The sequence below is a fragment of the Lonchura striata genome, chromosome 29, assembly GCF_050655825.1.
Source record: "Lonchura striata isolate lonStrDom1 chromosome 29, ASM5065582v1, whole genome shotgun sequence".
In the NCBI taxonomy this organism is placed as follows: Eukaryota; Metazoa; Chordata; class Aves; order Passeriformes; family Estrildidae; genus Lonchura; species Lonchura striata.
The window spans coordinates 4,768,540-4,790,590 of NC_140731.1; the positions used below are offsets into that span (position 1 = coordinate 4,768,540).

Here is a 22,051-nt window from a genome sequence, read left to right on the forward strand (position 1 = left end):
TGTGCCTCAGTTCTCCTTCCATAGAATCATGGAATATTTTGGGTTAGAAGGGACCTTAAAGCCTATGCCGTTCCACCCACATGCCATGGGCAGGAGCACCTTCCATAGACCAGGTTGCTCATCTCACCCTCCTTTCCATTTGCCCCGACTTGTCCTGGAGCCCAAGTCCTAAAAGTGAGTTTTGTTTCCTCAAGGAGCCAATCCTGTCTCAGGAACTGCCCTCAGGGTGTCCCCAGTGCAGCAGGGACACGGCACAGACCAACACTCACATCAGGAGGAGGGAAGAAAAGCCAAAACCCCAGAGTTTAAAAATGACAAATGCTCTTTTATTGGACCTTACAGTAGGTTAGGCAGGGAAGTAAGGAGGCTTGCAGCCACGAGGACGAGTAGTTAGAAATCTTATACACACAAAGCAAAAACCTTTCCCACAAGTGCCGGAGAAAACAGAAGGGGCTGGAAGAAATCTTGAATTGCAGGCAAAACCTTTGGAGGTTGTAACATGTGTTGGGGGGCAGAGGCTTTTAGAGCCTTGTGGAGATGTTTTCACTGCTGAAAACCTGGGACTGTGATTCCACAAGGCTGTGATTCACCCTTGGAATGGGATGAATGAAATGATTGTCCCTGTTCCATAGTGCTTCCATTTTCCTTTAAATGCCTGACCTTGAGGAGACACCAAGGGCTTGCTGACAGAGGGGCACCACAGGCTCCATGCCTAGCCAGTGACCTGTTACAACCTGTGCTTCAGCCAAAGGTGCTCCAGATTCTCACAGAGGGGTCCTGGTCCCCCCTGCTGCCCCAGAGGTGAAGGACGGAGGAAGGAGAGGCTCTAGCGCAGCTATTTACACCATGATCTGCAGGGCAGGAGGCCGGAATTGCCGACGGCCACGTGCTTGCCAGCCTTATCTGATGGTCTTTTTGCTGGTGGTGGTCTTGGAAACGATCCTGACGCTGCCTCCTGTGCTGGAGTTGATGCCCCGGCTGCTCCCGGAGCTGAAGGAGCTGCCTCCACCGTAGTTGAGCCCCCCAGAGAAGCCTCCGCTGCCGCCTCCGAAGCCGCTGCTGCTCATGGTGTAGCTGCTGCTGCCGCCTCCACCGCCCATGCCGAGCCCCCCGCCCAGGCCCAGGCAGCTCCCGCCACCATAGCCCATCCCGCTGGAGCTGCTGACCACGGCTGAAATGAACCAGGAACACCCGCGTGAGGGGACAGCTGGAGTCCCAAGGTGGGGAGATCTTCAGTGTCACCCCCTTGATGAGGGGTGGCTGGGAAGAGGGGGAAGGGAGACAAAGAGGTGGAAGGAGGGGGGTATGAAGGGGTGGAAGGGAGGTGATACTCACAGACACTGACAGCTCCGACTCCTTCTCCAGCAAGCCTGTTGGGAAAGGGGAAAGTGAGCAATAGTGCCAAAGCCTCGTCCATGGGACCATCCAACTAGGACTGTAGGGTGGGGTATGTCTGTGTTACAGGTGAACGGTGACAGTGCTCATTTTTATCAGTATCAGGTGCCAAGAGCTGGAGAAACAAAACTTTGCCTACAAAGTTCACAGTTTCAACCATCTGTCTGTCTGCCCTGGTGCACCAGCCCCTTGGGAAGAGCTGTTTGACCCCAAGGACATGGTCCTTGGTCAGCACACAGCATGTCCACATGTCCTCACCTGCTCTCCTCGCCCTCCAGCAGCTTCCTGTAGGTCGCAATCTCGATGTCCAGGGCCAGCTTGACATTCATGAGCTCCTGGTACTCCCGGAGCTGTCGGGCCAGGTCAGCCTTGGCTTTCTGCAGGGCATCCTCCAGCTCGCTCAGCTTGGCCTTGGCATCCTTGAGGGCCAGTTCCCCGCGCTCCTCAGCCTCAGCAATGGCTGCTTGGAGGTTGGCACACTGGGAGTGGTGAGAACAAGCCATTGTTTCATTTGGGCTCCCCAAACCACTCTCTCTCTTGCTGGGGGGTTGTGGACACTGGCTGGTGGCTCCCAGGATGGCACTGAGGGCTCCTGATGGGACCTGGCTCCTCCTGCTGTGCCTGACCACCATCACCTCCCATCAACCTCCTCCTGCACTGCAGGACCATCCCTCTCCTACCTGTTTCTTCACACTGTCAATCTCATTCCGCAGCCTCTGGACCATCCGGTTGATCTCTGAAATCTCAATCTTGGTGTTCCTCAGGTCATCCCCGTGTCTCCCAGCAGAGACCTGGAGCTCCTCATACTGGTGCAGGGAAAGGAAGAGAGCACTGGTGAGCACTCAGAGCTCAGGGAAGGGTGAGGGGACTTTGGTGGACAGGATGGATGAGGATTAAGGGGTGGGGGACAAGATTCCTCTGAAATCTGCCCACAGAATAATGGCACTTGCCCTTAACTCTCAATATCTTCTGGGAAGGCAGTGCTTGATGGCACAGGGGACCTGGGCATTGTCACCTGCAAGAACCTGGAAGGGGAAGTGTTTAAGGCCAGTTCTGCCAGTAACTCTGTAAGCCCAAAGTCAAAACTTTTGAACAGCTCATCCCTGTCTCCCCTCAGCTGATGGGAAATAATTTATGATAATTTCTGACCACAGAAATCAGTGTGTCACCCCAGTTGCCCACCTTGTTCTGGTACCAAGCCTCGGCCTCGGCGCGGCTCCGGTTGGCGATGTCCTCGTACTGCGCCTTCACCTCGGCAATGATGCTGTTGAGGTCCAGGTTCCGGTTGTTGTCCATGGACAGAACCACGGAGGTGTCAGACACTTGCTGCTGCATCTGGGACAACTCCTGCAGAAGATGCAAAATATGAAGTTAATGGTCTCGTATTGATGGTGGAAACCACAGAGATGAGGTGATTTTGGAGTCCTCCCCGCCAAGATGTTTTCTTGCATTTCCCTTTCTCCATCTCCATTTTGTAACTGATTTAGTTACAAAGGCTGGGCCACTTTCTCCTCTGGTCCCGTAGAGCCCTGGGTGTGGAGTCCATGGGGCAGGAGCTGGGAGATGCTCTCCAGGAGCCACTCACCGCCTCATACAGAGCTCTCAGGAAGTTGATTTCATCTGCCAGAGCATCGGCCTTGCCCTGGAGCTCAACCTTGTTCATGTAGGCGCCATCCACATCCTAAAGAGAAGATACCAATGGTTTCTGATTAAACCAGAACACAAAGGGCTTCAGGACACCAATGGAACCGTATTGGCTTCCAGGTCTATTATTCATATGATTGTGAAACCATGGAATGATTTGAGTTGGAAGGGACCTGAAAGCTCATCCAATTCCCACCCCTGCCATGGGCAGAGACACCTTCCATAGACCATTCATATTGCCTTGGACTCTTCCAAGGATGGGGCAGCCACAGCTTCCCTGGGCAACCTGTGCCACTGCCAGCAGTTCCTTAGGCTCATTTTTATGTCCCTGTGATGAAGGTATTTTTTTAATGTAATGGACATTGACTGTGAGCCAGAACCAGGTTCTTGGGCAGAAGGCAAAGGTCTGACTCACAAGGATGTCACCAGAGACTGAGTTGAGCTGAGCCACAAGAGACCAGAAAACAGGGCAGCTCTATGGGCACAGTGAAGGTTGTGTCCATTCCTGGCCTCAGGAGGACCCAACCTAGGATGTGCTGATCTCCCAGCTTGACCCAGTCACAAGGGTGCAGGACCCCAACTCCCACCAAGTCTTTTTTGAACTCTGCAAGGTGAGTTAATTCCCTTTCCTGGCCCATAATTCCCAACCCAGTCACCTTTTTGAGGACCACGAACTCGTTCTCAGCACCTGTGCGCCGGTTGATCTCATCTTCATATCTGCCGGGATAAAAGAGTGAGGAGGGTTGGATGGAATGAAGAGGTGGGAGTACTCCATTCCCAAATCATCAGTTGTGGCTCATGGATATATTCCCTACTCCCACATGTTTATCCAGAGCAGACGCAGAGCAAATATTGCTGTCTTTGAACTGTGGGACTCCATGGTATGAGTAGTCCCAGTTAAATTAATATATTTTAATCACTGTCCATAAAGTCAAGCTCATACATAAATGTGCAGATTCAGAGCCCGTTTTGGCAGGAAGCAGGAGCAGCCATTCCTGGTGACCTTCGCTCCAAGCAAAGTTATGCAAAAGACTTCCAACAAAGCTGCACTGCAATGTCTACAAATGTATAATAAAGCAATCATTTGATATTTGATATTACAATAATGCTAATGGCTCTGAAGAACCCACTGCAGCATTTAATTAAAACAAAAAACTCCATAGTTGTGCAAGAGAGGATCATTACAGCTCTGACAGTGGTTCTGTGGAACTTTCTATGGCTCTGAGCAATATTCTCTCATCAGATAATCAGGGCAGGGCTTAGCTAGAAAGTAGACAAAACATGCAGGCTCTTGAGACAAAACCTGGCTTTCAAAGGCAGATTCGTGCTACTCCTCTCACCAATACTGGCCAAGTTTTACCTACAGCTGGATCTCTTAGTGGACAAGGGAAGAGGGGGAATTAGCCAGTGGACTGGGAACAAACTCTAGACTTAAAATGTGTTCACTTTCCCAGGAGGTAGCTCTGAAATTCATACTGTAAAATGGATTATTTTGGGCCTAACCGGTATTTCTAAAAGCCTAGAATACATTTCAAGACCTCAAAAGCACCCAAAACCACACCAGAAGCTCTGCCAGTCCCTCCTGTTGGATTTAAGCATTGTCTTCCCAGCTCCCCTCGCAAAAAATCTGTCTCTTCCCATGCTTAACTACTTAATATTAACATATTCCAGCCCTGAAGTGTGAGTCTCAAATTTGCAGCCAGGACTGGTTGAAGAAGGGACATATTGTTCTCAGACAAATAAAAGTCAATGGCCTCACCTAAAAATCCTCCCCCAAAAATCCCCTCCAGGCAGCAGGTACTAACTGGTGTGTCCTGAGAATGATCCATCCCCCCTCCACTGGATCCAGCATCTCAGCAGGGGTTAATTCCCTCCCCAGGGAAATTTTTGTCAAAGGGTTTATCATCTTCCAGGTGATGGGAGCTGAGTGAGCCAAAACAATCCCAGGTCACCTGGGCCCTCTAGAAAGGCTGGAATTTCCTTCACAGAATGGGAAATGGGGGATTTTGGAGCTGGAAGTTTATTGGCTACATTTAATAATGGTTTTGCTGGTCTATTATCCTCACAATTTACTAATTTTTCTGTCTCCTGGTATATTATTTCAGGAGACTCTAGGGATCAGACTATGACTTCTGTTGTGCTGGAGCAGTTCCCCAGGAATGCTGTGCTGAACACTGACCTTGCTTGCGATAAATGTAAAATAACAAAGGGTAAATCTGGGAACACGTCTTATGATGCGAAGAGGAACCCGGATCAAACACCAAATGTGCACCAGCAGGAATGAGCACCAGCCCAGATTTTCCTGGCTGGAACAACTCATGCTCCAGAGTGGAATCCCTTACTTGTTCTTGAAGTCTTCCACCATGTCCTGCATGCTCCGGAGCTCGGAGTCCAGCCGGCCCCTCTCTCCCATCAGGCTGTCGAGCTGCCGCCGGAGGTTGTTGATGTAGGCTTCGAAAATGGGCTCCAGGGACTTCCTGGTGACAGTGTGACCCTGCTCCTGGAGGAGGGTCCACTTGGTCTCCAGCACCTTGTTCTGCTGCTCCAAAAAGCGCACCTGGGGAGAAGCAAAACCAGGGACATGTGTGGAAAAACCTCACAACTGCCAAGAGAAGGTGGGATCACCAACAGAAAAGGTCCAGAGGTGCTGGAACAATCAGAAATAAATTATTAGGAGTGTTCCAGTTTAGGGCATTGGATTCTTAAAAGTATTAGAAGCTTCTGGAGATGCTTAGCAAGATTTTTTCAGGAGTTTTAATCAGGCCAAACACCCGTACTTGCAACTTTAATGTTTCTCCCCCCAGTAGATGTTCAGCCCACCTTACTGGTTTAAACTGGTTGTATCCCATTGTAAAGGAGAAGATTCATCCACCCCAGGATTGTTTATACAGGGAAGAGAAAGAATTACTTTGTCAATAATAAAAAGATGCTGAACAACTCATCCTTGCAAAGAGGAAACATAAAGCAGTTCTTAGTTTTCAGCTAAACCCATGTTGTTTGTTGGCTTGGATCAGTTCAGGCAAGTCCCTAAATCCAAATGAAGTTTCTTCCTGAAGTTTTTTTTCCGAGGCAACTGATAACATGCGTGGCTTGATGGTTCAGACCAAATTCTCACCTTGTCAATGAAGGAGGCAAATTTGTTGTTGAGGGTCTTGATCTGCTCCCTCTCCTGTGTTCGCACCTTCTGGATTTCCGGATCAATATCCAGCTTGAGGGGTGCCAGGAGGCTCTGGTTGACAGTCACTTCATGGATGCCACCAGGTGGGCAAACAGGGAACCCGGGACCACCTCGGCCACCAAATCCGGGCCCTCCTAGCCCAAATCCACTTCCCACCCCATAGCCACCACCACCGGCTCCTCCTAAGCCAAAGCCAGCGCCTGCTCCGCCACCATAGCCAAGACCAAAACTGTATCCACCCCCGGCTCCACTCCGTAGACCTCCACTGACTGAGCTGTAGGAAATTCTTTTGCTTCCACCCAAGTTATAGAGACTTCTGCTGCCGAAGCCACCACCAGCTCCAAAGCCTCCTCCACCTCCAGCTCTTCCTCCTCCAACTCTGGAGACAGAGACAGAGCTAAAACTGCTTCTGGTCCCACCACCACCACCTCCAACAATAGCAGAGCCTGAGCTAAAGCCCCTCATGCCCCCTCCGGTAGATGATCTGAAAGAGATACGGCTCATGGCTGGTTCAGTTGGGTAGACAAAGAGTAGGAGAGAGGAAAACAAAAAAAGGCTGCGCAGCAGGAAAAGAGCAGAGGGCAATGGAGACAGAAACCCCTGTAATGGGAGAGCTTGGGAGCCTCCTCTTTTATCTGCTTGGAAAACTTGGCACGGGAATTCAGAACTTGACGTGCCTTGCAGCAACTTGCCTTGTCAAACACACCTCGGCTACGGCAAGGCGCTGAAAAATGCATTGTTTGCAGGCAGGAAAGTAACGGCAAGAGGGAGCTCCCCCCTCCACCAAAGCCGCCGCTCTGAGTCATGGAATTAGCATTGAATGGGACGAGGTCTGCACTCCGGGCAGGATGCAACATGATTCCCGAGACCCTGGGAGCCGCTTTCCCTCAGGCGAGCCAAGGATTCGCTGGCTTGAGCAAAGCGAAGATTTTGCAAGTCGCATTTTCAGGTTTAACATGTTGCATAGGCAAGAAAAACAGGGGCTTTTCCAAGATTTCCAATTCTGTGACTGGCCATGCATGTCCTATTGTTGGCTCGGGAAAGTTTGTTCTGAAGGTGTTTTTAATGATCAGTGCTGGTATTGTGCTCTTTTTAAAAAATATTCAAGTTTGATTGATTTTTTTTTTTTTCCTGGATCTAAATCGTCATGGGCTTGAGGAGATGAGCTGAGTGGAAGTTGTGTCATGGCAGTATTTTCTGGGATCTTACCAAAAGCCATCTCCCCTCATTCCAGGGGAAACTTAGGAATTAGTTAACACGATTTTGAAAGACAGCAAATGCCTTTTCCAAAACCACGTCAACATAGATTGAATAGTACTTTCCTTAATAGAGACTTATACTACTAAAAAGCTGCTCAAAATTATTGTGGTTCTGTAGTACCTCCTTGTCAGGCTCCGAGTTCAAAAGCTCTGTCTGAAGTGGTATTTTTATCACTTTTTCTGCCTCCCTCCGCCCCCCCTCTATATTTATCCAACAGTTTCCACGTCATTGCTGGCTCTAAAAGATGTTCTGTGGAGGGGAATTCACCCACTTTCCTTCCCATGCCCCTCCTTCACTCCGCTGAGATCACACACTTGAAAAAAACTTTTAAAAATAGCTTTTGCCTCTTGATGTTGCTTCTGAATGAACCCTTTTGCAGGACTTTCAACCTCCACAATGAGTCTGGGTTGTGTAAAGGCTTCAGAGCTGGGGATCCTTCTCTTGTGTCCATGAAGAGCTGGACACAAGATACTAGAGAAAAAAATCCCCTCATTGCTACTCAAAATATCTCCCCAAATGCTTTCCTGAACTGGATTCTGCCCACTGGCCAGGGCTGCCCACCTTGGTCAGGTGAAGCAATAGTGAAAGACAAAGAGATGAGACCCTGAGCAGCTCAACCAGAAAAATTCCCAAATTCATCTACGTGAGCAAAAAGTGCAGGGGCTCAATCCAAAAGGAGGAGTTTAAACGGATCGGCTGCGTCTCAGAGATTGTTTGTGTTGTTGTGTTTCCAACCGCTGCTTTTTTTCTGTCTGGGAACTTGAAAGAGCCTGAGCAGGAGGGGTTTGGTTGGGCTGGGTCGGGTTTGGTTGGGTTTTGCCTCCCTGCGCTCAGACAAGAGCAGCGCTCCCGTCTCCTCGGAGCGCTCCCGGTTCCACGGTGAGTCACGGCGGGCGCGACCGGAGCCAAAATCGCGCCCGCCACGGGCCGGGCTGTAGCAAGGGGGTGCTCTCGCCCCGGGAGTGGAGATGTGGGCATCTCCTGCTGCGAAAACTTCACTCCTTGCTCCATCCAAACCCAGATTTCACAGCGGCAGCAGCCTCAGCCGTGAGACCTCTGGGAGCTGAAAATCACACAGTGATACTGAAAATAAATAAACTCTGCGCCAGGCATGGCAGATCCATGGACATTTGCTTCCCTATGCCTGCCCATGTGAACTGGCACAGCTGTGGCAGGAGCCTGCGGACGTGGGCCAGGCAGGGAGCTTGCCTTTGACTCCCAAATTGCTTATGCAAAGTCACACCTGGGAACAGGAGCACAGGTTTTAATTAAAGCAGAGGGAAAGGATTCATGTGGAAGGGAATCATTACTTCCCCAGCTCTTCTAGGAAAGCCTGTTGCTGCAGACAATGGCAATTAAGTGGAATATTACAAAGGATTTGGAAAAGCAAAGCAAAGGATGGTTTAGGCACCAAAACAAGGAAAATTTTTTCAGAATCTCTCGGTCCCTCACACTTTTCCTTTCTTGGTTTGTGTCGCTCACATGCAGTGTCCCACTGAAGGTGCTCAGGGCTGCAGGGGAGCCCAGCTGGCCCCTCAGCTGGGACAGTTCCCTGTGGAGAAGCAGGGCATGTCATGGGGGTTGTCTGGGGGGTGAGGGCACTGCAGAGAAAGGGGAGGAGGAACAGGGCTCCTGTCTGCAGGAGCTCAGCTATCTCTGAGCTCTGAGTTGCTCTTTTTTTCTGAAGGGACTGATAAAAAGATGTTAAAGACTCTCCAGGTTGGTTAAGGTTGGGCTGTCATGAGCTGTGTTAAGTCCTCCCACCCAGCCTGTGCAATTTGGCGGGATCAGAAATCGGGGTGACTCAGAGTTTATTTTTAACCTTCACTGTTTTTTTGGCCTGTATGCAACATCCTCTGGACAGCAGAGACTGAGGAGTCTTGGTGGATGACAGGCTGACTGTAAGCCAGCAGTGCTCATGATCAGAAGGAATGGAATTCCCAATGGAATCCTGGGATGCCTTGGGAAAAGCATGGCCAATGAGGGGATCCTGCCCCTCTACTTGGCCCTGGTGGGGCCACGTCTGGAGTGTTGTGTTCTGTTCTGGACTCTACAGTTCCAGAAGGACAAGGAGCTCCTGGAGTGGGTCCAGTGGAAGTCACAAAGGTGATGAGAGGTCTGGAGCATCTCTTTTGATGAGGAGAAATGGGAGGAGCTGGGCATGGTCAGTCAGGAGAAGAGGGGACTGAGAGAGGATCCCAACAATCATAAGAATATCCAAATATCCATTACAATATCTTATCTGAGAGGGTCTCTCATCAATCCACGTGAATATCTCCAAGGGGTGGAAAGAGGATGGTGTCAGACTGTTCAGTGTTGCCCACTGACAGAACAAGGATCCCAGAATCCCTGAGGTGGGAAAAGACCTCTAGGATCATCGAGTCTCATCTGTGCTTGATCCCCACCTCATCACCAGCCCAGAGCACTGCGTGCCACATCCGGTCATTCCCTGGATGCCTGTAGGCATGGCGATTCTACCACCTCCCTGGGCAGGGAGAAATCATGGCCATAACCCAGAACACAAGAAATTCCACCTCAATATGAGGAATAACTTGTTTCCATGGAGGTGGCAGAGTCCTGGAAGAGCTGCCCTGGGAGGGCATGGATTGTCCATCTCTGGAGACATTCCAAGCCCACCTGGACGCCCTCCAGTGTCACCTGCTCCAGGTGTCAGTGCCTTGGCAGGAGCTTGGACTGTATGAGATCCAGAGTGCCCTTCCAACCCCAACTATTCTGGGATTCTGGGACTCTTGAGTCTGGTTTTGTCCCTGGATTTAGTCTTTCACTGAGGCTCCTTCGATTTCCTGGGCAAAGGGGATGGATATTGCTGTGTTTTGGTGCACCTGGGTTTGAGCAAGGTTTTGCTGAAGTGTCTCCTTTCAACTTGCCAGGACATGCTGGCATGTCGGTTCCTGCTCCTTCCCATGCTCCTGCTCCTTCCCAAGTTCTGCCCGGAGTTATGCAGGGCCAGGATGTTGCAAGGTCAGGGCAGAGCAAAACATCTGAACCTTTGAAATTCAATAAGGGCTTTGCAATAACGTTTGGCTGAGGGTTTTTCTCCACTTTTTCTTTGTTTTATTCTTCTTTTACAATGACTGACTGAAATATCTGCATCAGTGCTCCAAAACAAATATCTGTTTTGTGCTCCAGCACCCATCCCCAACCCAGATCTTCCAGATAAATCTTCCCCAAGAGCCCTGCAGACACTTGGGTTGGCTCTGGCTTTTTAAGAAAGCAAAAATTGAATCCAGAGGTTTTGCCTGGCTGTCCCAAACCCTCCCTCCCATGGAAGAAAATATTTTGGATTAACCCAATTAAGTTAAGAAATGAATGGCGATTAATTATCTTGTCACTTAAGGATAAACCTCCACCCTCCTTCTCTTCCTCCTCTTCCTCCTCCAGTTTTCTCCAATTCTTCAATTTATTTTGGGACAACCAATTTCAAGATTTTCATTCTAATTTAATCAGAATTTCAAAGCTTTTCCCTGGAAGTAAAGAAAATACACCTCCAGCTCATTCTGAGGAAGGATAAAAATATTTTGTATTGCTGGTTCTGGTTTAGAATAGAAAGATAAATAAAAATAACAGATAAATTACCATCTGTTTTTATTGGACATATTCCAAATGCAGAGAGGAAGGGAAACATGGAGTGGCATCAGTATTACGGAAGTATAAAAAGATGAAATTTTCCTTTTTAATATTGCTTTCCGAAAATAAAAAGACACAGTGGAAGGATAGAGGGGTAAATTCCACCAGAAAAGGGGAAAATAGATTTGGGATGCTGGAGTTGCTTTGGGATCCTGCTCTTGACTGCCTTGTTTCCTACACACTGGGCTGGAACCTGCTGCACTTCCCAGTTTCCCAGTGGTCTTTCTTTTGGCAGAGGAACCCACACAGAGAGGAGATGCTGGAATTCCCCCAGGAGCTCTGGACATGGCCCTTCAGGCAGCTCTTCCAGCATGATTTTTGCAGTCTCAGACTTTCCCCACTTTCTGCGACCAAGGCCATGAGGAAAGACAGCAGGACTTGGATTGCTGGAGGATTTGGGAAGTTTTGAAGACATTCCAGCAAAACCTTGTATGGAACAGGACAGAAACCCCATTTAACAGCAAGCATTGATCCTGCTTTTGAAGGACTCGTGTCAGACATTATTTAGAATTTTAAAATCCTATAATTTAGAAAACAAGCCCTTCTTCATAGGTTTTGGATCAATCACTGGTGAATCCTCTGACAAAAACCACCCCCGAAGTTTACGTGTAAGGGCCACTGTGAGCAAGGTTATTTAGGAAGAGAAAGGACAGGAATGGGACAGTGATTTGGGAAAAGCTTTTTGATGAGCTCGTGGCACACAGAATTCTCATCTGTGGGTGGAGGGATCTCAGGTTGCTGCTCGAACATTAATGCTCCAAATCCCTGGTCAGGCTCACATGCCTGAGTTAACTCAGCAGCAAAACTTGGCAATATGTGGAAGAATCATATCTTTCAAAACTTGGCTGTGAATGGAGGAAAGAGGGATTTTCCATCTCACCAGAGTGACTCAGAATGAATAAAATTTTAAGAGGGACATTACAAGCTACTGCCTGGGATCTTTGAGTAGCCTCCAGGGGTTTTTCTAGACAGCAGAAAAATAACCCACACCTCTGATGCTGATGAGCTTCTCTTGTGAAGGGGCGAGGTGGGCTCTTTCCAGCAGTGAAGGCAAAGCAGGGTGAGCTAAACACATATTCCCAGCCCATCCCTGGACTTCTGGGATGAAGAAACCAGAATTGAGCTAAAACTTCCCCTGCTATTTGCTCTGTTTTAGCTGATGGCTGTGGGTGGCCACAATCACAAACTGCTTGGCCTTATTAAAAACAAATGGAAAACCAAACCAATTCCCCATTCAGAACAATCACTTAGGCTGGTGTTTTCCTTTAACTCCTGTTACAGGGACTTGGAGAGCTCTGGTTGCTGTGTGTTCCACTGCTTTTCTTGACCTGAGATCCAAATGCATGAGAACTACAGAGCAGGAGCAGGGCAGGGGCAGCTGGAATGGTGGAGGTGGGGGAGAATGGTGGGCAGGAGGAACAGAGGAGGGTCTGGGCTTGGCTTTACTCGGGCTCTGTGGCATTCTTCAGGCTTTGGCTTTTTATGCTCTTTTTGCTGGAGGAGGTTTTGGAGACAATTTTCACACCTGGGTTGGTGCCTTTTGCACTTCCAGAGCTGAAATTCCCTCCGCTGGTGCTCAGGGTGCTGCTGCCGCCTCCGGCATGGCTGTAGCTGCCAGCAGTGCCCAGACCACTCCCTCCTCCAAATCCACCTCCAAGACCACCTCCAGCCCCGAGTCCAAGTCCTCCTCCGCTTCCAAAACTGTAGCTTCCTCCTCCTCCACCGCCAGCTCCAAGACCGAAACTGCTCCCACCTCCTCCTCCAAGGCCAAAACCATTTCCAACACCTCCTCCAAGGCCAAAACCACTTCCGCCGCCTCCTCCACTCAGGCTCAGTCCACCAAATCCTCCTCCTAAACCAGCTCCACCAGCAATGCTGGAGCCAGAGCTGATGACTGCTGCAAGGAAAAGCAACCAGAAGGTTGGACATCTGCTTGGCAGCCATGGAATCATGGGATGGGCTGGGCTGGAAGGGGCCATAAGAGTCATCCCCATCCCTGCCCCTGCCATGGGCAGGGACTCCTTTCATTATCCCAGGTTTCTCCACACCCCGTCCAACCTGGCCTTGGACATTTCCAGGGAAGGGACAGCTACAGCTGCTCTGGGGAGTCACCCAGTTCCAGGAAGCGCCATCATCAGGACCCTGTCCCACAGGACTTGAACCCAACTTCCATCCCCTGTGCAAGCCCGTAAAGACAGTGGAGGGCTCCAGAAGTCTTACGTGGGGCAAAACTTCACTTTTCCCAGGGTTTCCCCCAGGCCTTGCTACCAAAGCCAGACTTGGGATCCAGAACTATGATACTTACAGTAGCTGATGGGGTTCAGTCCCTCCCCACTGAGCCTGTTGGGGGATTAGAGAAGATAAGAGCAAAATTACAGAGACAGTCAGAGGAATCAAACTCTGATGGGAAAAATGATAGTCACTACTATCCCCACAAAAATTTTGCTCCCACCTGCTCTCCTCTCCCTCCAGCAGCTTCCTGTAGGTCGCAATCTCGATGTCCAGGGCCAGTTTGACGTTCATGAGCTCCTGGTATTCCCGGAGCTGCCGGGCCATGTCAGCCTTGGCTTTCTGTAGGGCGTCTTCCAGGTCAATCATCTTTGCCTTGGCGTCCTTGAGGGCCAACTCCCCGCGCTCCTCAGAGTCTCCGATGGCCGTCTGCAAGGTGGCACACTGCAAGGGATGGGGGGGGCTTGGAAAGCTGCTCTTCCCTTTGGGTGAGAGTCACCCAAGAAAAAAACACATTCTGGCTGGGATGTTGATGGAAAATGTTCCAGCTGAGCTAACACGGCTGGAGTTGAAATGCCAGACTGACAAGAATGACTTAATAGTTAAATTTTACAGTGTGAAGCCCTTTCCAGGAGGGAATTCAACACCTTTAATGAGGCTGGAAAAGTCACTGATGGGCAAAGTTGAGCTGTGGTGTTGAGGGACAACAGAACAGGGCTCCGTTGGCTCCTTTTGCAATTCCTACCTGGTTCCTTGTGTTCTCTATCTCAGAACGGATCCTCTGGATGAGCCGGTTGAGCTCTGAGATTTCACCCTTCGTGTTGCGCAGGTCATCACCATGTTTCCCAGCCGTGGCCTGCAGCTCCTCAAACTGAGGTGAGAAGGAAGATGTAACCTGAACCATCTGAGGTGTCTGGCTGGATGAGACATGGCTCAAACAGACCCTCTTAGGGGCAGCAGGAATTCTGTGTGGCAATGATAGGTCAGCTCACCTTGGTTTGGTACCAAGCCTCGGCCTCGGCACGGCTCCGGTTGGCGATGTCCTCATACTGAGCTTTGACTTCAGCAATGATGCTGCTCAGGTCCAGGTCCCGGTTGTTGTCCATGGACAGGATGACGGCGGTGTCAGACACTTGGGCGCTGAGCTGGGCCAGCTCCTGTGGGAAGCACACGGGAGCTGCACTTACCTCTCCCAACCCTCAGAGTGGTGGCATTCCCCAGCCAAGGACAACGGCAGGACAGGAATAGGGGATTTGTCTGTACCGCCTCATAGAGGGCTCGGAGGAAGTTGAGTTCATCACTCAGGGCGTCCACCTTGGCCTCCAGCTCCACCTTGTTCATGTAAGCAGCATCCACGTCCTGGAAAAGAGCAGCTGTGGGGACACCTGTGGCACCTGAATCCTCTTCTCAGCCAGGAAGAAGTTCCTTGGCACAGCCAAAAAACAGCCAAGCCTGGATACAAGGCTGCCCCTTTCCCTGTTGCCTGGTAGAGAATCTGTGCTTGGCACATCCCACTGGATGAGCACCAAGACGGCATCTCTTGCCTCAGAAAAGTTCTGTGTGTAATTTGGAAGTGGATAAGGAGGGAAGTCCTAGCTCTTTGGCCTTGGTACCTGGGATTCCCAAGCATCACTGACCCCCTTTGTCTCTACATGGTCTCTTTAGCACCTGTATGTGTTGTGGGACTGGACTGGGAGGAGATTTTGCTTCCTTCCTACAAGCCACTCATTTCCCGCAATACCATGATCAAATAGTGATTTAAAGCTCTTCTAAAGGATGAGGATGCAGTTCCATAAGATCTCCCATCCCTCAGGATATTCCCAGTATGTGCAATGGTTGGAGTTGGCTCAGCATCTGCAGCACCTCCTGTCTCACCCACCTTCTTGAGCACCACAAATTCGTTCTCTGCCGCTGTGCGCCGGTTGATTTCCTCTTCATATCTACAGGGATAAAGGGAAAGAGGTGCTGGATCAGACCTTGGGAAGAAGAACAGGTGTCCAGGTAGGACTGCAAAGTGATCTGAACTGGGGGTGGCATGTCCAAATCAACCTCCTGGGAACTGTCCAGCTCAAATGTGTGAGATTCCTCTTTCTCAAAAGGCAGAAAGGACATTTTTGACTTAACACAGATGGAACAAGAAAGGTACAGCTGGTTTAGAGGATTTTCCTTTGCAAGAGCCATCACAAGGTGCTGTGTCCTGGCTGAATCTCCATTTTTTGATGGGAAAAATGTCGATGGACCCTTTTTGGTGCTGTTGAGGAAAATGGGTCCTGAAGGGAGAGATACCTCTGAGTAGGGGTTATTGGAGGTGATTAGTGATGTTCTGTGTTACGGATTGGAGCACAAACTGGAGACACTTTTTTCCCTTTCCTAGAGAAATTTCCATTAATACTTCAGTCTTGATGCTTGAGTTTCAGAAACTGAAATTTTTTACATGAATCATAGAATCATGGATTTACAGAATCATAGAACCGTAGAATCATAGAATTATAGAATGACAGAATCATAGAATTACAGAATTGCAGAATCACGGATTCAGCTGAGTTGGAAGGGACCCATAAGGATCCTTGAGTCCAACTCCTGGCCCTGCACAGGACACGCCACCAATCCCACCCTGTGCCTGAGAGCATTGTCCAAACACTCCTGGAGCTCTGGTAGCCATGGGACGGTGACCATTCCCTGGGGAGCCTGGGCACTGCCTGACCACTCTCTGGGTGAAAACTCCTGCTGCTTATTGTTCAGCTGAACCATTTACACATCATTTCACACTCACTTGTTTTTGAAGTCCTCCACAAGGTCCTGCATGTTCTTCAGCTCCCCATCCATGCGTCCCCGCTCATTGAGCAGGTTGGCCAACTGTCGCCGCAGGTTGTTGATGTAGGCCTCGAAGAGCGGGTCCAGGTTGCTCTTGCCAGAATTGTTTTTTTGGCCCTGCTCCTGCAGAAGGGTCCATTTGGTCTCCAGCACCTTGTTCTGCTGCTCCAGGAAGCGAACCTGAGCATTGGGAAGCAGAAGATAAGATAGAAGACATCTTAGGCAGAAGATACCTGTGAGCTGACAGCCAATATTCAACACTGGCAGTGATGCATGGCAGGAGCCAAGGGATTCCCGAACTAAGAGTTTCCAAGCTGGGAATATCCTCTGGATTACCCAGGACTATGTTTAGCCCAACCTGTAGCTGAGCAAATCCACCCTCATTGGACAGTTCTCTTCAGAGGCAATTTGATTTAGGAAGCCAATGAGGAATAGTAAGAAAATTTGGGTTCAGCTCTTTCTTCACCAGACAGTGAAGCTCTTCTTTCACACCCTCTGGGGTTTCTTTCTTTGTAAGATATCTATCTTCCTTCATTAAAGCCAAGGTCTGAGTGCTAATGCTAAATGGCTTAATTGTCTTTCTTTTTGCTCACACAACAACATATTTATCCAATTAAAAGCTGAGGAAGGACTTGAGTGGCTGAATCAAATGAGTCAATATAAAAAGGATTATCTTGCAGACAATAAACAACAAAGACCAAGACATCTGCTGTGATTGCCCAGAGACAGAATTGTGTTGAGCCACTAGACCTGGACCCAAAACTTATTTACTCCATTTCAACTAATCTGTGTTACTTCTCAGGCACAAAACCTGGATCTAATCCCATTACTACAATTTTATTGTCTTGTTTTCTCCCCTCTAAATGTTCAGAAATACGTTATTGTTTGAGGGAGTTAATGAAGACATGCAGGGATGAAATGAGTGAAAGACCAGAGATCTCTGAAGTCGTATTTTAGTACCTACTAGATCCTCACTCCCCCTCAACCACAGATCCACAGCACCCAATGAAACCTCACCTTGTCAATGAAAGAAGCAAACTTGTTGTTGAGGGTCTTGATTTGCTCCTTCTCATCTTTCCGCACCTGTTGGATGTTTGGATCTATCTCCAGGTTCAGCGGTGCCAGAAGACTCTGGTTTACGGTCACTTCTTGGATTGTACCCACTCCAGATGGGCCACCAGAAAATCCCGCAGGGCTCCTGCCACCACCCAACCCCACAGGGAATCCTCCCAGCGCCCCCAGTCCACCAGGGCCAAACCCTCCACCACCTCCATAACCACCACCATAGCCAAGCCCACCAGCACCTCCACCCAAGCCAAATCCACCACCTCCAGCACCAAGCCCCAGCCCAAGCCCACCACCAGCTCCACCACTGCCAAGCCCCCAGCCACCCACTCCGCCACCACCTCCCAGGCCAGAGCCACCAGCAGCTCCACTTCCAAAAGCAGCTCGGAAGCTGCTTCCAACCCCGATGGAAATCCTCTTGCTACCACCAAGGTTGTAGAGGCTCCTGCTGCCAAAACCTCCACCACCACCAGAACTGCCACCACCACCTCCTCCAATGAGCCTCCCAAAGCCACCTCCTCCTCCTCCTGATCGTGCCACAGACACAGAGCTAAAGCCAGCCCTGTTGCTGCTTGGAATTATGGCCGAGGCTGCACTGTAGGATCGGCCTCCACCTCCTGCCCTCATGCTGAGCGTCCGGTTCATCGTGGCAGCACAGAAGGGCCCCACACAGCCAGAGAGACTCTGCAGCTCTCTGAGGAAAGGGAATACGGGTGCCCCTTTTATCCCCCACGGATCTGGGCTTGGTTTCATGGAAGTCCAGTGATCAACTTAGTGCCTTCATGGTTTTGACATGCCAGGAGGCAGCTGTCTCCCCGAGACTTGTTAAACCCTGATTCCACCCGAACACACCTCCTGGAGCTGGATCTGCTCAGATGGAAGAGTTATCTAACACTCAGATTTCTGGCAGGGAGAGCTCAGCCTGGTGCAAAACCTCTATCTCCTTGCAGAGATGAGTTACTTTATTTTGTATAATTTTGCCTAACCCTGCAAGTGTCCAAGGCCAGGTTGTGAGGGGCTTGGAGCCACCTGGGTTAATGCAAGGTGTCCCTGTGAGGGGTGGGTATGGAATGAGATGGTCTTTGAGATTCCTTCCAACCGAAACCATTCTGGGATTCCATGATTCTATAATTTCCTTACTGTGAAAGAAAATAATTTTTAAATGTTATAAAGCCAGAAATAATGTCTTGGATTCCAAATTCTACTGAATAGATGCAGCACACCAACACAGAGATCAGTGGAGAGGCTTCTGAACTAACTCAAGTGAAAGACAGTGAGAACAAAATGGTTAAATCTGAACAAAAATAATTCATGGAGTTTCTTCACCTGAAGGCAGAAGGCAGCTTGATGTTGATGAAACCTGAAATCCCTTTTGGGGCTGTAATTTATCCAGTTTGCTGTTCCTACTCCCTGGGCAGGGACCATCTCTTCAGGATAACTAGACAAAGAGGTCCTGATCAAGTTTTCCTCTTTCTTCTTTCCAGATGTAAATACCACCTCAGATTTTGCCCATTTATATTAATTATTTAACCTATGGCAGACTTTCTAGGCTTTCCCTCTTGATATTGGCTTTTCCAGAGGACAACTCCATTCCACACAGAGGCTGTGTTGTGATTTCTCCAGCTAGTTGATGATGTGATTGACTCATTTTCACCTTGACCTAAAAACCATTTCAAAGAGGCAGATTTTCTGAAAAACACTCTGCCCAGCTCTGTGGAACGATGTCATTTGCCCACTTTAGGATGTAGTCAGTCCTGAGTTTCTGGCTCTCTAGCTGTGATTTCTTTTAAAGACCTTTGAACCTTCCACCCAAAATGCTTCCAAAAGCAGATTTAACCAGCATGAAAAATACTCCCACAAATTCTCCTTACTTTACTTTCTGAAGTCCTTGGGAAAAAAAGATAAATTCAACAGGGTGTGGTGGCATTTTCTGGCATCTCAGACTTTGTGGAACTGCAGTGCTGAGAGTATTTTATCCCTTGCATGTCAAAGCTCAGCTGGTTTTTGGCATGGGGCTGCCCTGGTGGCTTTGCCTGAATTCCGCAGGACTGCAGCTTAAATATATTTACAGGACAGGACTCTACTTGCCTTTCAAAACACATCTCTGTTCCCCAGAGCTGCAAAACCATTAAGGAGCTAAAATCCCACTGGCATCTCTGGAAGAACACTTAAACAGGTGCTACTGAATACAGATGACCAAATATCTGATTATCCCTGGAAAAAAATGCTGCTGGGCAGGCTCGAATGGGAGAGCTGGGGCACTGAAAGAGAATTTCCCTTTGCAGTGAGAAATTATTCCAAGATGGCGCAGACAGTGCAGGTCAGCTTGTTTCTTTTTGGAAAATGTGGGTCTGAACCTGGAATGTCACTTTAAATTCATGAGCATCCATTGCCTCGGTGATTTGCATAAAATTCAAAGCCAGGGTGTGATGGGAAAATGAGATTTTTTTTTTCTTCATGGTTCCTTGACCCCAGTAAAGGCAGCTTGTCCTGAAGCTGAAGAACGGGTTCAGATCAGATGTTAGAGCTGAGTGACTGTAATGGGATTAAAGGTGGGGCTGCCAAGAAGAAAGAGGGAATTGTCACTTCAGGCTCCCACACTCTTCTCCGCTCGGCTCGTTATCCACAGGGTATGTGAGCAATTCGAAGGCCACCTGAAAAATGCTCCCTTTCCTTCCTGGGGTGGTTGGTGGTGTGGAGATGAGGCTTGGGGCTCCAAACCCAGAGGTAGATGTGGCATTTTCATGTCTGTTTGGATCAACTCTGCCAGGCTCTGGGCTCAAGCTGAAAGAGGGAAAGTTGAAGTTAAATATATGGAAGAAATTCCTCCTGTGATGGTGAGGAGACCCTGCAGTGGATTTCCTGGAGCAGCTGTGGCTGCCCCATCCCTCAAAGGGTCCAAGGCCAGGCTGAATGGCACTTGGAGCAACCTGGGATAGTGGAAGTTGCCCCTGGCCATGGCAGGGGGTGGAATGAGGCAGTTTATAAGATCCCTTCTAATCCAATCACTCTGTGAATCCATAGGTTTAGACTCTATCAATTCACAAAAGGGTCTGTCCAGATTGACACTGTGCAGGATTTGACCTCCATCTTCCCCAAACCCACATTCCTAGCTTTTTTTCTCTCCAAAATACCCTGATCTACATGAACATCTTCAAGCAGGCAGCAGAAAACATGGCTTTTGCAATAGCTGGGAGTTGAGGACAGGGATGATTAAAGGTTTTTTCCCAGAAATACAAGAGCTGCCAGACTACTTTTGCCCCCTGGGGAGCTGGCTGGTGTTTGGTGTTCAGGTATTGCTTTGCAGGGAGATGATCAACATAAATTATGAGCTGTTGGGGCACTGGAAGCTTCTTGTTTTGGGTGTTTCTGCTTGGTATTTACATAGAAATGAGATGGAGCCTGAGTCGTGTTCATGGAGCAGAAAAGATGAAGACACCATTTCCAAAAACATCTTTAGCAGAGTAAGTTGTGCTTTCCCACCAAGGGCTGACCCACTTGGCTTCCACCACTCCCCAGCCAACTGTGGCATTTATTAAAATAGAATTAGTGCTCTACTCCCCATTGATCACATCCAATATACCATAAGGGGAGCTAAAATGCTAGATGCTGGGAGAGAAGCAGAGGTCAGAACTCATCTCATGACAGGTTCATCCCCATCCCACCAGCAAGGACAGACTGAGTGTGGTGTGGCGGCTGACCTCATCCTCCAGCCCGGGAGAGGTCCAAGGAAAGAAGCCATGATTCAGCAGGGAAGTCTTGGAAGCAGAGCAGGACATGGGGGATTAAATTCCAGGCCCTGGTTCTTGGTGAGCCTTTCATGGGCACAAGAACCTGCCCACACTCTGTGCTGCTCCAGGCTGGACACAGGGATTTCTCCAAGGGTGATGCAGAGCTGGCTCAGGGGCCTTTGGCTATACCATGGGGAGCTGTGGGAAGGGAGGGGCTGCAGGGCTGGTTTGTGTCCCTGTGATTCCAGCTGTCCATCCAGCTGGGCTGAGTTGTCACCATGGCAAGATCCTCCCAGCCAAGTTATAGAGACCCATCAGGGGGTCACTGTCCAGGGAAGTTGAGAGCCCTGCAGAAGTCCAGGAGTGTTGGGACAACACTCAAGCATCCAATGGGATTTTTGTGGTTTCCTGTGAAGGGCCAGGACTGGAATTCAATGATCCTTGTGAGTCCCTTCCCACCCAGGATATTCCATAATTCTACGAACCTCAGAGAGAAAAAGGAGAGGCCAATATAATTTCTCCTAAATCCCAGTGTCCTAAAATTGTGGGAGAGGGTTTTTCCTCCCTGGAAGGGATAATGGAGCGGCACATCTAGCCACATCTCCAGACCCTGCTCTTTGTGTGAGTTCACATATTTTAAGGAAGGTGGTGGTTGAGGAAGAAGCCCCTGGTGCCACATTTTGGGAAACTGCACTTTGCTCTTACTTTCTTGTAAAATCAACCCACTCTCATGAGAGGGTTTCACAGGTGTGGTGTGGGATTATTTTTCTGTTCCTCCCTGAGCTGGTTCTCACTGATTTCCTTAAACAAAGGCCTGCCTTTTTGTTCCATCTCCAGAAATGCCAGACACTGTGAGAGATCCCAAGAAAACTGCATACCCACGGATGCTTAAATAGCCTCCTTTCCAGACTTCCCTGTGGCCACACTAATCAGTGGATGGAATAAAGGTATGCAAAGGTGCTTCAGGAAGGAGAGCAGACAAAACTTTCTTGAAGCTCCAAACTCCACCCATTTGGAGACTCAGGTTTGAGGAAATTTCTATGATTTGCAATATCAGGGAGGGAAATAAAGCCCAGGCAGTGCAGCA

General features: G+C 49.2%; 3 protein-coding genes across 3 annotated transcripts; all 3 read right to left on the reverse strand.

The window, feature by feature from the left end:
• Positions 1-304: 304 nt before the first annotated feature.
• Positions 305-6,854, reverse strand: LOC110477828 (keratin, type II cytoskeletal 5-like). The gene is made up of 9 exons (XM_021543937.2): positions 6,155-6,854; positions 5,382-5,596; positions 3,696-3,756; positions 2,981-3,076; positions 2,578-2,742; positions 2,076-2,201; positions 1,654-1,874; positions 1,336-1,370; positions 305-1,171 (listed from the first exon to the last, which is right to left on the reverse strand). The coding sequence occupies exons 1-9, from the start codon at positions 6,719-6,721 to the stop codon at positions 900-902; spliced, it is 1,758 nt and encodes a 585-aa protein (XP_021399612.1). The 5' UTR covers positions 6,722-6,854; the 3' UTR covers positions 305-899.
• Positions 6,855-13,233: 6,379 nt separating this feature from the next.
• LOC110477816 (keratin, type II cytoskeletal 5-like) lies at positions 13,234-16,552 on the reverse strand. The gene is made up of 9 exons (XM_085562750.1): positions 16,547-16,552; positions 16,128-16,348; positions 15,234-15,294; positions 14,618-14,713; positions 14,347-14,511; positions 14,100-14,225; positions 13,578-13,798; positions 13,431-13,465; positions 13,234-13,301 (listed from the first exon to the last, which is right to left on the reverse strand). The coding sequence occupies exons 1-9, from the start codon at positions 16,550-16,552 to the stop codon at positions 13,234-13,236; spliced, it is 999 nt and encodes a 332-aa protein (XP_085418876.1).
• Positions 14,517-20,144, reverse strand: LOC146765028 (keratin, type II cytoskeletal 5-like). Its single transcript, XM_085562993.1, has one exon. It carries the CDS (start codon positions 17,984-17,986, stop codon positions 17,150-17,152), a length of 837 nt encoding a protein of 278 aa, XP_085419119.1. The 5' UTR covers positions 17,987-20,144; the 3' UTR covers positions 14,517-17,149.
• Between the last annotated feature and the right edge of the window lie 1,907 nt (positions 20,145-22,051).

Bases quoted from the DNA above. Each gene is read 5' to 3' on its own strand.
- LOC146765028 (XM_085562993.1), bottom strand. From the start codon at position 17,986: ATGAAACCAAGCCCAGATCCGTGGGGGATAAAAGGGGCACCCGTATTC.
- LOC110477828 (XM_021543937.2), bottom strand. From the start codon at position 6,721: ATGAGCCGTATCTCTTTCAGATCATCTACCGGAGGGGGCATGAGGGGC. The intron at 5,597-6,154 runs GTGAGAATTTGG...GCTTCTCCCCAG, and splicing joins TTGCCTCCTTCATTGACAAG to GTGCGCTTTTTGGAGCAGCA. The intron at 1,371-1,653 runs GTGAGGACATGT...CTTTCCCAACAG, and splicing joins CTGGAGGGCGAGGAGAGCAG to GCTTGCTGGAGAAGGAGTCG.
- LOC110477816 (XM_085562750.1), bottom strand. The intron at 14,512-14,617 runs GTACAGACAAAT...TGCTTCCCACAG, and splicing joins TCCGAGCCCTCTATGAGGCG to GAGCTGGCCCAGCTCAGCGC. The intron at 13,466-13,577 runs GTGGGAGCAAAA...ATCCCCCAACAG, and splicing joins CTGGAGGGAGAGGAGAGCAG to GCTCAGTGGGGAGGGACTGA.